Genomic DNA, 13,855 nt, shown 5'->3' on the forward strand with positions numbered 1-13,855 from the left:
TTTGCCTTATACGACATTGATCTCAAAATATGCATCTTCTTCACCAACATCTGTGTGCCATTCTCAGACAATTTCTTGGAGTTGTCTTTTAAGCAAATTTATCCGGAACATTTTTCCTGCAATTGAAACTCATATTTCTGATGAATCGCTTGTGTTTGAAGTTCCTGGGGCTGTCTTAATTAATGTCTTTGAATGCTAGATTGCTGGTATGATGTTCTCTGTTGTTCAGTAATCTTTGATGATTCTATCTTCCTTGACTTGTTTATCATCGGGCTTCCTTTTAGAGGAGCCCGTCCAAGGTCATTACATCTGTGTTGATAGCTCCTGGGTCTAGATTCCAGCTGGCATATTTTCAGAGGAGAGCAGTTAGGCACGAGGCAAAAAGGGCTACGATCCAGCCCCTCTGATGAAGGCTGGACCACGATGAGGGGAATGGATCCTCCCTTTGTTGTTTACGTAGGCAACAGCTGTTGCATTGTCTATGTGACGGCAGATGGTGATGTGGAACCGATCTTTGAGAAAGGCTTTGGTGGCAAGAAAGGCAGCTTTGAGCTCAAGGAACTTTTTCTGTTGAGTTTGGGTTCCAGAGGAGACCATCAGCCATTTGAATGGCTACAGCATGCACCCAAGCCTGTGTTGGACTCTGGGGAAGGAAGGTTGAGTGCACTTAGATTTATAGTTGCTACTTTCTGTGGCCACCATGTTGGTCTGTTCATTGATGACGAGGGTCATGAAGATCTTGTAATTGTGTTGAGCTGCCAGGAGGGATCCTATGAGGTGGAGCAGGGATGGCTTAGTGGTTATAGCACTCACCTCCCATCAATGTGTCCCGGGTTGGATTCCACAATTGTGGCCATATGTGGGTTAAGTTTGTTTTTTGTTCTTTACTCTGCTCGAGGAGGTTTTTCTCCAGGTTGTCCGGTTTTCCCCTCTTCTCAAAAACCAACATTTCTAAATTCCAATTCAATCGGATGCAGGACCTCCCTGAAAACCACTTTCAAGTGAATGGAGCTTCCTGGGTAAAAATCGAGTTGTCATAGGTGTCTATTTGCAGGTACCTGTAGTGGAGGGGGCCTGCCAAATGGCTGGGTGAGCCACCTCCATTGTCCCTATGAGGCTTGCCACAAACTGATCAAGTGTGGTTGGATTTGTTTTATATTTTCAGGATCTTTTTCTCTGGGAGACTGAGTATCGATATTGTTAGTGTGAAGAAATTTGCAACCTGGTCATAACTGACTTTCCTTCACATCTGTTTCTCTAAGAAGGGTGAAAATTCCTTTTCTGGTTACCATGAAGATTGCACAGAGTGCGGGTCGTACAAGGACGTTGTCTCGTTGTTAACCCCTCCATTTGATTGATCTTGTTCAAGAGACTGTGAGACATTTGTCTTGTGTGATGGCCTTGTGGGTGGTTTATGTGGCTTAATAGCTATGTGTGAGAGTCTACCACTTTGGTTTTAAGGCTCAATAGCAGATGATGTACAATCTTCAGAATAGTCTAATTATCGGAGGGGTGATTTGGCAGGGAAAATTCTCAAAGGCTGCTTGAAGTGAGATCCGATTTTGGATTATTATGCAGTCAGTAGTCTTTGCCATGTATGTTTGGATTTGTCAAAGAGAAGACAGAATTTTAAAAAAACCCCCTTCAGGTTGAAGATGAGTGTCTTCAAAGGTATGCAGATCATAACTGAAAGGAAAGTAAAGGGGCAAAGTGTGCTGTAATTCTTACTTACCTGTTTGTGATCTGGAAGCACAGCAGAAAAAGATGTAGAGGATCATGGGACCTTGACCTCATTAATAGGGGAACCATGGGATTACCATGGATCAGTTTTAAACTTTCCCCAGTCGGGACAGGCTCTCAAAAGGATTAAAAAAAGTGGTTTGAAGCACAAATAAGCGGAATTCTGCCTGTTTTGTCATTTATTTTGAACAGCATTTGCATTATATAATTGGAAGTTAGTGTAATTATTTAGCTAGTCTAACTTTCCAAAGTAATCTTTTTCAGTATGCAATTTCAATGTAAAGCATCAAACAGTTTCTGTCACTACATATTTTCATACTGAAGCAAAGATTATTCAAATTAATCGCCATATGTGAAAGTGTACCCCTGAGAAAAAAATGACTTCTTTACATTTTCCACTACATGTATATCTTAATGACCTGCCCAATTTCTTGCTTTTCACTTAACCTACACTGCATCCAGATTACACCAGCCTAAACTACAGTTATGCAAGTAACATTTTTTAAAACCAGAGAGGTGATATAATTATGGCATCAGCTTAAGTTACCGTGTAATTGTCATGATCATCCATCTTTCACTTCCCATCCCATACATAATGTACACAATTGATCAAATGTGCACCTCTTTATTATAACATTTTCAGATACTGAAGGAATTTTTCACAGCAAAGATTGAGCAAAATGCTGCACCTCCTGTACAAGACAAAGACAATGCCAGGATTCATCGCCTGGTTTCATCAGTAGCAATTGCCCATGTACTTGTTTCTCACAAAGTGCATCTCGATGATCATGGGTTTTCCAAACTCTTGTCATCTCTTATTCTCAACCAAGATCCAGACAAAGAATCTTGCAGCGAGTTGCACGGACTTCTTAATTCTTTCCCCCCTGAATACCATCAGTAAGTCATGCATTTTGTGATTGCATGCCCTTATATAACTCTTTTTTATTTTAAACTTATTTTCTGGGGGAAAAACATTTCTTCCTTGAAGCCTAAGCAATTATTTTTTTACATTCCATAACCATCCAGGTCTGTCTTACGTTTGTGGGTTTTATTAAATTTTATTATATGTTACTTTATTCCCTGAGATGAAGACTTAAGGTGATAAATAGTTTAAGGGAGTCTGGATATTTTATCATGCTGCAAATGGCAGCCATTAGAACCCTAATGAAGTAACTGGAAGGATTCACAGGTGCTTCAAAAGCAAGAAGAGCACCTCCACTGCGTAAAAAACCTTTTCAGCATGATTTGTCATATACATTTTCAATAAGATGCCCTTACAACAACAGGTCGTAGGATTGGTTTAAGCCATGTGTGGTACAGTAGAACAAAGCACCAAGTTTATGTTGGCGCAACTCCTGTTAGCTCAGGTTACACTGGAAGGAGTAGTTGGCCACATAACACTTAGGTAATGAAAAAAACTAACGAAAATGGGTAATTTGTGGGAAGGCAAGGCATCTCGCCTTGTAGCTCGCTCACCAGAGCAACATTAATGTAATCCAAAGGTTGTGGATTGAATTCCTATACCCAGTCAGAATTTTTTCCCTTTCATCGTTTTGGGCCCATCTCCATACTAGGACTATTGGATACAAGTGCTCTAATGTTACAAGCGAACCTGTTCGTTTTGGTAAACACGACTTTTGGCGTTGTCCAAAGCATTATGTCGGTGACATATTTATAGTTATTTTTACTGCTGGAACAGGAAAGTCATATAAAACACCCTTTCTTTTGCATGAAAAGGCCTATATATCTGAAGTCATAAACCCACAGTTTTTATTGCTGAAAAGTGATCCGTATGCTAAAATAAAACTCTGTTTAAAAAAATCTCTGGAGCAGATTCAGAGCTCCCTTCTCAACGGGAATAGGTAAGATGTCTCTGAATCCACCCCAGAGAATTCGTTTTTTACTTTTGAAATAGTTTTATCTTAGCCTGTTAATCACTTTTCAGCAATGAAAAATGGGGGTTTCACGACTTTGTTTTTGAGATTTAAGCCTTTCCATGCAAAATATGGGGTGTTTTGACGTGACTTTCCTGTTGCTATGGTGACCTTTTACATCATAATGAGTGTGGCTTAAGGAAAAAAATAAATGTGGTGCCACAAAATTGCTGTTTCTTCAATTTGTTGAAACAAGCTTGAGCCACCTTAATTAATATACCAATCTTTCCACTGGCTTTTCATGCCCAGTGAAACAAACTCATGACTCACTAAATAAACTGTTTGAGAGTCCCAGTTCACATAAGGCAGACCACTGGTTGGCTCTTTACAAAACACAGGAGGAGAAGTCGAACCAGGGATTGACAAGAACAACTCCACCTTGAGGTCTTAGTAGGACTTGAACCCGGGAAATCAAGATTTCAACTTTTGAAATTGTTGACAATATCACTCATTCATGGTGACATTTCTGTGATGTTCATCACACACAACAGGTTGTGTTTATCATAATTTGTAAAAAAATACACTGAACAATAATCTTTTTTAATCGTTGTCTTTTAGGCTCCTTGGTGAATCTATCCAGAGAGTTTGTAGACAAGTTGCAAAAGAATACCGTGATGTTCATGACTGGTTGTTTGCAGTACCCTTGGCTCACTTTTTGACACACACGGCAGAACCATTTAGCAATGCTGTGTTGCTTATGGAAGAACCGAGTACTAAAGATGACATGTGGTGGGGTGCAAATGGTTTTGACACAAAATCTGTAAGAGGAAGGACTTTCGGAGAAAACAGGTGCAGATAGATTTTGCTATATTTCTTTATCTTTTTCAATTTTTGACAAATGATTTTTTTTTATGTATAGCGGTGTGCAGCAAGGAGTTTAGGAGAACAACACTTTCTTCAGTGTACAGTGGCTAATGAAGCAGATTTCTGTTAAGTTTGTAAATTGTATCGGATTTTGACTTTGCTCTCAGGTATATTCCAAAGTCGTGCCACCTCCAATCCAGAATAGGCGCCGTCAATCTTGTCAAGTGTTTTTTTAGAGGGAAATTATAGTTACCTTGAATGGCGACATCTAATATCTGACATTGATATTCTTCCTGGTGAAGCTTGGTCTTTGTCTTTTCAATTCATTCAACACCACTGTTGTGGGACACAGTTCAACCCCAACTGCCTCTCAAAAATCCTGTGCTTTTTTGCATAATGTGCTTTAATAACCCCCATATCTTCCTCTAGGTTCCTAAAAAGCTGTCACATCATTTTTATTGTTATTGTTGTCAATGTCGTTATCATTATCATTATGTGTGTCATTATTATCCACTAAAGTGGAGGTGATGTTCACCAAGCAGCAAAGCTCCAAGGTGAAGATCTCAATTTTGCAGGTACTGAGGTGAAGGAGGCCATTTGCTCGTCTCTGGTCACTTAAACGTGAATAGATTTTACTAATCAGCTGTGAGTTGATCAATCACATGAACCGAACTATTCACGTATGTGTGGTTTATAGTGGAATGACACATCAGCATTGATTCATCGACTTATGAACAAGGTGATATGCACTTTTTTTGTTTTCAGTGGTCCTTCTTCACTGCTAAACATGATGCCTCCTTTATTCAAGCTTGATCCACTCTGCAGGCGGACGTTCCTTCTGGCAAACCCTTGTGAATCATTTGGTAAAATTGCTACTTCTGGAAAATTCTCTCCCGTTGAAATATACACAACACTTGCCAGAATTTTGTCTGAAATCTCTTTCTTGACTTTTAAGCAGGTAGGCTCTTATGGATGTTTGATTAACTAATGGACCTCCTCTCAATGCATGAGTCAAATCAAAGCTTGTGTTTTGGCTTTTATGGTAATACATGAGCGGTATATATGGTATATATGTCTGCGAATCCACCATATAGGTCAGGATCAGTCTGCAGTGATTAAGGTGACAGCTACAGCTTAAGTATCACTAAACAATTATTCCAATTCGCTTTGTGTTCAAAATATATGGGAATGTTCAGTAATCGAAGGAATTTAGGAAATTTGTCCTCAGTTGCATGCCCTCTCTACAAAGCTTTAAGCTTTAAACCTGGAATATTTTTCTTTGCTGAGATGAATCTATTCACACATGGCAATAATATCTAATATTCTACCGGTTTATTTAGCTCCTAGCCTCAAACATTTAATTAATTAAAATTGTAATTATGATTATTTTATCTATTTATTTGTTTGTTTCTAACTTTAAATTGTACATTAATTATGAACTGAGCAAAGGAAATTCTATTCTATTCTATTCTATTCTATTGTTCTCACTTCGGAATTTCAAAAATTCAACAAAACTAGAAGTTGTTTGTTCCATGGCCAAGCTAGTGTGAGACATTCCTGTGGCAATGTCACAAACCGCCTTGCAATGTTAAAATTCCTTCAAAACTGGAATGCGGATTAGTTTGTGACGTCATTTCAGGGATAAACCCGTCTCTCTCTATCTTCTATGTGGGACAAATGACTACCTTTTTGTCAACTTTGTGTATTTCGTGCATCCCTTTGGAAGCTAAAGCACAACCAGTCAACATAAAATACGTGGTTGAGTTTTGTGTGCTTATTTTAGGCCATTGTTTAGAAGATGATGGCCACAATTATGCTTGCAAATAGAGAGCACATTGAATTCCATTTTAATCATAAAACTCTTTTGTTCGATTTTTTTTCAACGCACTTAGTTTCAATGAATTAAATGATATATGAAATGAATCATACATTGAACTGCGAATATAAAATCAAGTGGAGCTTTGATCCTCGCAGTTATAAACGCAAATTAGGCACTTGCACAGAGTAGGCTGAAAAATTCAGGACTTCTTCAATTGCTAAAATTGCATTCATAGCTGCAATAGTTAGTTCATAGTTTCACTTGATGAGTACGTAATTCATCCCTCTGCCGGATGGGTTTGTTACGAAATTTGTTTTTGTATATGCCAGTTGTTACATCAGAAGTGTAGTTTTCAGTAGCTAAAAGTGTTTATTTGTTTATTTACTTTCTTCGCAGTGTGAAGCTGTTGCTCTCAGTTTGAATGTTACACGTGAAAATGTCAAAACAGCTGGGGAACTTGGCGCAAAGGAGTATGGATCAAAATACTATTTTTTCTCATCTGCTATGTCTTTACATACCTGCACATACCTTCATGTACATAACTAAAACTGTCAAGGCTTGAGAGTATTGGCAATACAATGAAAGCGGACGTGATTTAAGGGGAGGGGGGGAGGTGTGTTTCGTGATTTAACCCAGATGTGAGGCCCTTTTCTTATTTTCTTGGAAAAATGCTACGTTTTTCACACCATCGTTTATAGCATACAGACTGCGCTTGCATGGCTGCAGTTGGTACAGCTTGATCGTAACTCTTTTGGTTAAAAGTTGTACCATCAATGTTTCCATGTTCTTACGGAATGTTTTCGTCTTTTTTGATCTTGGGGATTTTGATTGTTATCTATTTTCACGTTTCTGGGGAGCAGCGTAAAGCCATTGTTACATGTACATGTACCTTGACTTAGGTCAGTGAGATCTAGTCAAAATGATTAACGTGTTTGTGCCAGACCATTCTACATACTGAATTTCGTTTGCATTCTCTGAGGCATTGAAGAGTTGGCTGCATTAGCAAGGATCAATGAGAAATTTAGCACATGATTCAATCCTATTTGGTGGTGGACTCTGTATGTTTACTACTCGAAGGCATTCTGCAATATCCACCCCTTACGAGCCTTCTACAAACGATAACACCCCTTGCTAATCCAAATTTACAGCCTACCTTTCTGCCACTTTTCTGTCATTTAGCCTTTAAATGTACAATTTGATTTGTAGCTATTTCACCAAAATAATTTTGACTAAAGCTGTTTTTTGTTCTGCAAAAGGCGAAAGGAGCCTTACATTTTTTATTACTCAAAAACCATGACCTTACACTTTATCATACACTTTCCTGTGGTGATCTTTTTCTGAAGCTAGAATTGTATTTTCCGTTCTTACAGTTTTTCAGATCCTAATGGTCAAGCTCTTTTGATGGACGAAGCCTCCCTCTGTGCCTCGTCGTGCTTACGTATTTTGAAGTCTGTCTGCAGTTCACTTTCTAACTTTGAATTGGTGCTTGAGTGTTTGCAAAACATTGAGACATGCCTGTCACTTTTACATGACACAGCCACGCTTTTGCAAGAGCTTCAAAAACAAGAGGAAAAAATGAACCGTATGGTGGAGGAAAGTTTCCAAGTTGCAACCAAGTGGTGCAAGCGTTATCATTTGAAAAGTAAATTTCCGTGCTATGCTGTGGATGAGGCAGAAAATGAATTTCAAGTGGGTATATTGCTATCCATAAGGGGTTATGAATGTTTTGCTATAAAACGAGGACCACACCATTAAACTTTTAGTCAACGGCAACGGTTTATCTACAAGCGTACACTACAAACCAACAGATTCCCATAACTACTTGCTGCATTTGTTCTCTTATCCGCATGACGTAAAAAATACCATCCCTTTCTCCCAATTTCTCAGACTAAGGCGCCTCTGTAATGAAGAGTCAGACTTTAACAGCAAGTGCTAGGAAATGTGCCAGTTTTTCAAACACCGTGGCTACCTGACTCCGCTGTCACCACAAGCAAACGTCATGCCCAAGACGTTGATCGAGAAAGCGCACTACAAACGCCGCAGAACGAAGAAACCAATAGAATTCCATTCACCCTCACCTACCATTCCACAAAACCTTGCAGTCAAAAATGTTGTTCAAAAACTTCAAAATTCTCCGCAATGATCCCGAAACTAAACATATATTTCCTCTACCACCACTTATTTCATTCAAATGCAACAAAAACACAGGTAACTTTAGTTCTAGATAGTCGTATAAACAAAACAACTTTATTTAATTTTCCAGACATGTTTCAACGGTACATCCGTCATCTTCAGTGTTACATATTTTGAAATCGCCGTTGAATTTAAAGCGCGCGCGATCTTACAAAGTTCGTTACATTGCGTTGTCAATATTACGCACTAAAATAAAATAAAACAAAACCAAAAATTTAAATGGGTGACGCATAGTTCTTTACAGGGAGAGAGTAAAGTTAATGGGTTTCACCTGCTGGTTGAGATCAGGCTTCTCCCATTTTATAAACATGGATTCCTTAAGCTTCACTTTGTACTTAGTGGCTGCAGAGTCCAGGATCTGGAAGCAATCCGGGGTGCAGCATGCTCTACAAAACTCTGAACTCTGCAGATGTTTAAAAACGTTCGAAGACCTGTCTGAAAGTAAGTGCTTGTGCACTTGTGTGGAGAAGTGTCAGCTGGTTTCACCAACATAACACGCAGTACCTCTTGCACACGAAAATTTATAGACCACATGCGTGAGAAGCTCCTCAGGGACAGCATCTTTCACATTAAAAGGGTTCCTGACTTTGAAAGTAGTAAAGACTAACCTTATATCAATAGGTTTACATAACCGGTTAGCAAGTTTGTGTATACTCCTGTGTGCCGTGACTGAGAAGTGCCCAACGTAAGGGATTTCAAAGAAGAACTTAGGTGTTTCCTGGGGTTCGATTCCTGAATGGGACTTTGTTTTCCCTCCCTTGACTGCTGTCTGAATATATTTAGAAATATATCTCCGGGAAGAGATTCCTCCGCGGAATGACAGACAATTTTTGAAGGTCAGCATGGAACCCCATCCAAGTGTTGTTTATCTTAAGAGTTTTATGAATCAAGATTTTGATTAACCCCAATTTGTAGGTAAAGGGCAAAAACTTTTTTTTCCGGTAAACGGTGGTTACACTTTGTTGTGGGTCAGTGTTATTGATTAGAACATCTAGGAAAGGTAGAACATGGTCAGTTTCCATTTATCCAAATGGATCCCACCCTGCAAGGATCTATAGTGTCCCTAAGATGCACATACCACGAACGCCAAATTCCACCCTCCCCCCCCCCCCTCCCCCCATTTCGGCCCATAGTTTCCTCCATAGGCACCTACCTACAACTACAGCTTGGCCAAATACTTAAGTAATCTCCTCCAACCTCATATTCCATCCACATTCATTGCTTCAGATTCTTTCACTTGTGTGAAGGAAATCAGTGATCTATCTTTGCATGGAATGGTTATGGTCTCCTTCGATGTTGAAAGCCTCATCACCAACATCCCTGTAGATGATTGTATTAACCTTGCCGTCAAATATATTACTGAGGGTAATCCAGGTTTGAAACTTAGTAAACACGAGCTTAAAAAGTTGTTTGAGTTTGCTACCAAGGAAACTCACTTCCTGTTCAAGGATAACTTCTATGGTCAGGTGAATGGTGTAGCCATGGGGTCCCCCCTTGCCCCTGTTCTCGCCAATCTCTTTATGGGTCACCATGAGAATATATGTTTGGATCAATACGGGGATTCAGAGGTCTTATTCTATCGTCGCTACTTAGACGATACATTTTGCCTTTTCCATCTGAACGGGATGCAACCCTTTTCTTCAATTACATCAACAATCAACACCCCAATATACTCTTTACAATGGAGCGTGAAACTGACATTATTCTACCTTTCCTAGATGTTCTAATCAATAACACTGACCCACACCAAAGTGTAACCACTGTTTACTGGAAAAAAAAAAACTTTCACAGGTTTGCTCACCAGTTATCTGAGTTTTTGCCCCTTTACCTACAAATTGGGGTTAATCAAAACCTTGATTCATAAAACTTTTAAGATAAAGAACACTTGGATGGGGTTCCATACTGACCTTCAAAAATTGTCTGTCATTCCGCGGAGGAATCTCTTCCCGGAGAACCTTATCAACAAATATATTTCTAAATACATTTACACAGCAGTCAAGGGAGGGAAAACACAGTCCCATTAAGGAATCGAGCCCAGGAAACACCTAAGTTCTTCTTTAAAATCCCTCAGTCACGGCACAGAGGAGTATACGCAAACTTGCTGGCCGGTTATGTAAACCTGTTGATATAAGGTAAGCCTTTACTACTTTCAAAGTCAGGAATCTTTTTAATGTTAAAGATGCTGTCCCTGAAGAGCTTCTCACAGTTTTTTCAGTTTCAGTTTTTATTATGTATTTTGCATAAAATATCACAAAACTATGCAATGCTCACAGTTAGCAATAGCTAGTCGAGGCGAGCATTGCTTACAATAAATATTCCAGATAAAATGGTTACAAATACATAACTACACATTTACATAAAAATAAATAAATAAATAAATAAATAAAATAAAATAAATTAGTTTTAGAATACAGTTAGTGCAGTGGAGAACAGCTTAAAACTTGTACAGTATAACATAAAGAAACATGAAAAAAGTAGTTTAAATTGAATAAATAAATTTTTAAAAACATGACATACTAAACTAAGGAGTCAAAATTTGCCAATATTATCGAAACATCAATGTAATCATCATATTTTAGCAGTCTTTGAAAGAGGATATCATCAACATTATTTTGGAAGTTAGATTTTGACATCTGGCGGACTTCACAAGATATGCTATTCCAAATTTTAACGCCAATTCTTGAGAAAGATCTTTTTTGAATATCTATTCTCGAACGTTTAAGAAAATAATCTCCTCTTTGCGATGATCTCGTCTCGTAAGGATGAATATCAGCTTGATGGGTGAATAGCTATAGGTTAAATATATTAGGAGATGTCAAGTAGTTTGATATATCATGCATCATCACAGCCACAGATTTAAAATAGAGCATATCTAAAGGAAGAAGACGAGAAGAAATGAAGAAAGGTATTGCATGAGATTTGTAATCAGCAAAATACATTAGGCGAAGAGCTCGTTTTTGAAGGGTCAAAAGTTTAGTTCTATGAACTTTTGCAGTATTACACCACGCTACTATACCATACATTAAGTATGGTTGAATGAGTGACCTGTAGATATGGTGTAAAGTACTCAGCGGTACAAAATGCCTTATCCTAGAGATAATACCAATTGATTTACTTATTTTTGATGCAACACGAGCAATGTGGTAACTCCATGAAAGATTTTCATCGATGAGCACGCCTAAGTATTTGATGAACTTCTTACGCTCCAAAGAGATATAGCTATTAGTGTGATGGTCAAACATCTTTAAGTTTACTTGATAGTTCAAGATCTTTTGTCTTGGTCTAAATATAACAAAGTTAGATTTTTTTATATTCAATGCTAACTTATCGCGTGTGGTCTATAAATTTTCATGTGCAAGTTGTAATGCTTGTTATGTTGGTGAAACCAGCCGACACTTCTCCACACGAGTGCACGAGCACTTACTTTCAGACAGGTCTTCGAACGCTTTTAAACATCTGCAGAGTTCAGGGTTTTGTAGAGCATGCTGCAAGCCGGATTGCTTCGAGATCCTGGACTCTGCAGCCACTAAGTACCAAGTGAATCTTAAGGAATCCATGTTTATAAAATGGGAGAAGCCTGATCTCAACCAGCAGGTGAAACACATTAACTTTACTCTCTCCCTGTAAAGAACTAAGCGTCACTCATTTAAATTTTTGATTTTGTTTTGTTTTATTTTAGTACGTAATATCGACAACGCAATGTAACGAACGTTGTAAGATCGCGCGCACTTTAAATTCAACGGCGATTTCAAAATATGTAACACTGAAGATGACGGATGTACCGTCGAAACATGTCTGGAAAATTAAAGAAAGTTATGTTTATACGACTATCTATAGGTAATTTTTTAGAGCGCAGTTAAGTCTAACAACCACCCAGGAACTTTCAAATATACACCACACCATGCAAAACTTGTTCTTTTGTTTCAAACATGGTTAAGATCTCAAGACCGAATCGGTCCGTTAAAATCAGTGACCACTTTACATGCATCTCCGCAAATGTCATATATTGCATAACCTGCACACTATGTAAGAGCCTATTTACATGGAAAGAGGATAATTCAAGTGCTATGATCATCCTAGAAGGTTCATTTGGTTTACATTCAAAAATGCGGTTCCTGGGATCAACTTTCCATTTGGTTTACATGCAGGATTGCCCTAGCACGTTTTGTGTTTGATCACAAGTTACCCAGGCAATCAAATAAACAAATCCTAATGCAAAGCAAATACATGTGCATCCAACCTGCGCCAAGTGTTGGGGGAAACCTGAAGGAGCCAATTTTGGTGCTATAAGCAAGTGTTTGTGTGCACGCATTTGAAAAGGTCTAGTGGGCAAAAATGCATGATGAAAACAACCAACATTTCGGGGTCATTAGGTCATTATGCATGTTCGCTTTAAAATAATAAATATGATGGGCGAACGTACGTGTTGATGGCTATTATGCAATGCAAAAGAAGAAATGTAGCTTTTCAGTGAGATGGCCTTATCATCGTGCCTTGAAAGGGACAAGGAGTTAGATTTCTGTGGGCGCCACTTGCTTGAAATTAGAATCCCCTACTCGAACTTGAAGTGAATTCTGAAGGTCGCTATTCTTACATGCCAGGCAACAAATTGGCAAACTTGTCACAAAGAGCACAAGGGAGCGTGGTCCCCTGTATAATGGTCTAACCTGTGAGGAATATCAAGTTAGCTTCCTCAAGCGTCTCTGAAACATAATTTTACATGTAGATTGAAACTGATATAAGATTTGCGATGCACTTGATTTTTGTCTTTCAATTACTGACCTCATATTTTGAGTGCAAAAACTGTTCCATGAAGTCGCCTTTCTTACACTGAGCGCAGAAAATTGTAAAGGGGTATTCATTGCCTATTTTTTACAGGTTTGGACACGATTGCTGTCTCTTGCATGGAAAAATAAGGAATGTGAAAAGATATGGAGAGACCTTGTTTCCAGAACATTGAGACAACGCTTAGAAGAGGCAAGAATTAAACTCTTTGTTCTTAAAAGAATGCACAAATCACTGAAACAATAGTTCTAGTCAGAAATCAGCAATTTCTTGTTACAAAATTACTTCTTGTTGGGATTTAAGACTGATTACAGCCAATGGGAAGTTACGTATCCTTGGTCAGTTTTCCATGGTTCTTTTCCTCACTTAATTCCATTGTTTTAGTGAGCTGTTGGCATCATTTTTGTCTTTTTGTCAGATGCACTGCTTTGTAGATACTCTCATTGCATCATCGTTGCTATATGCTTGTCACATAGAAGCTTCAACAACGCCAGTTTTTATGTTATTTGAATTCCGCTGCCCCCAATGCAAAAGTCCATCTCATGACCCACCGTAGGTACACTTTGGGTGTTCAATAAAC

The 13,855-nt window shown here is 38.5% G+C and overlaps 1 protein-coding gene across 1 annotated transcript in view; it reads left to right on the forward strand.

Annotated features, from left to right (window-relative positions):
• The window catches only part of LOC137992942 (E3 ubiquitin-protein ligase rnf213-alpha-like), a 130,874-nt gene that overhangs the window by 34,020 nt on the left and 82,999 nt on the right, over positions 1-13,855 (forward strand). Inside the window, exons 3-8 of the mRNA XM_068838537.1 lie at positions 2,384-2,637; positions 4,233-4,463; positions 5,244-5,436; positions 6,694-6,767; positions 7,668-7,986; positions 13,369-13,467. Of these exons, the coding sequence (XP_068694638.1) occupies positions 2,384-2,637; positions 4,233-4,463; positions 5,244-5,436; positions 6,694-6,767; positions 7,668-7,986; positions 13,369-13,467 (1,170 nt within the window). The remainder of the gene's footprint in view (positions 1-2,383; positions 2,638-4,232; positions 4,464-5,243; positions 5,437-6,693; positions 6,768-7,667; positions 7,987-13,368; positions 13,468-13,855) is intronic.

This window comes from Montipora foliosa, chromosome 2 (genome assembly GCF_036669935.1).
Source record: "Montipora foliosa isolate CH-2021 chromosome 2, ASM3666993v2, whole genome shotgun sequence".
NCBI classification, from domain to species: domain Eukaryota; kingdom Metazoa; phylum Cnidaria; class Anthozoa; order Scleractinia; family Acroporidae; genus Montipora; species Montipora foliosa.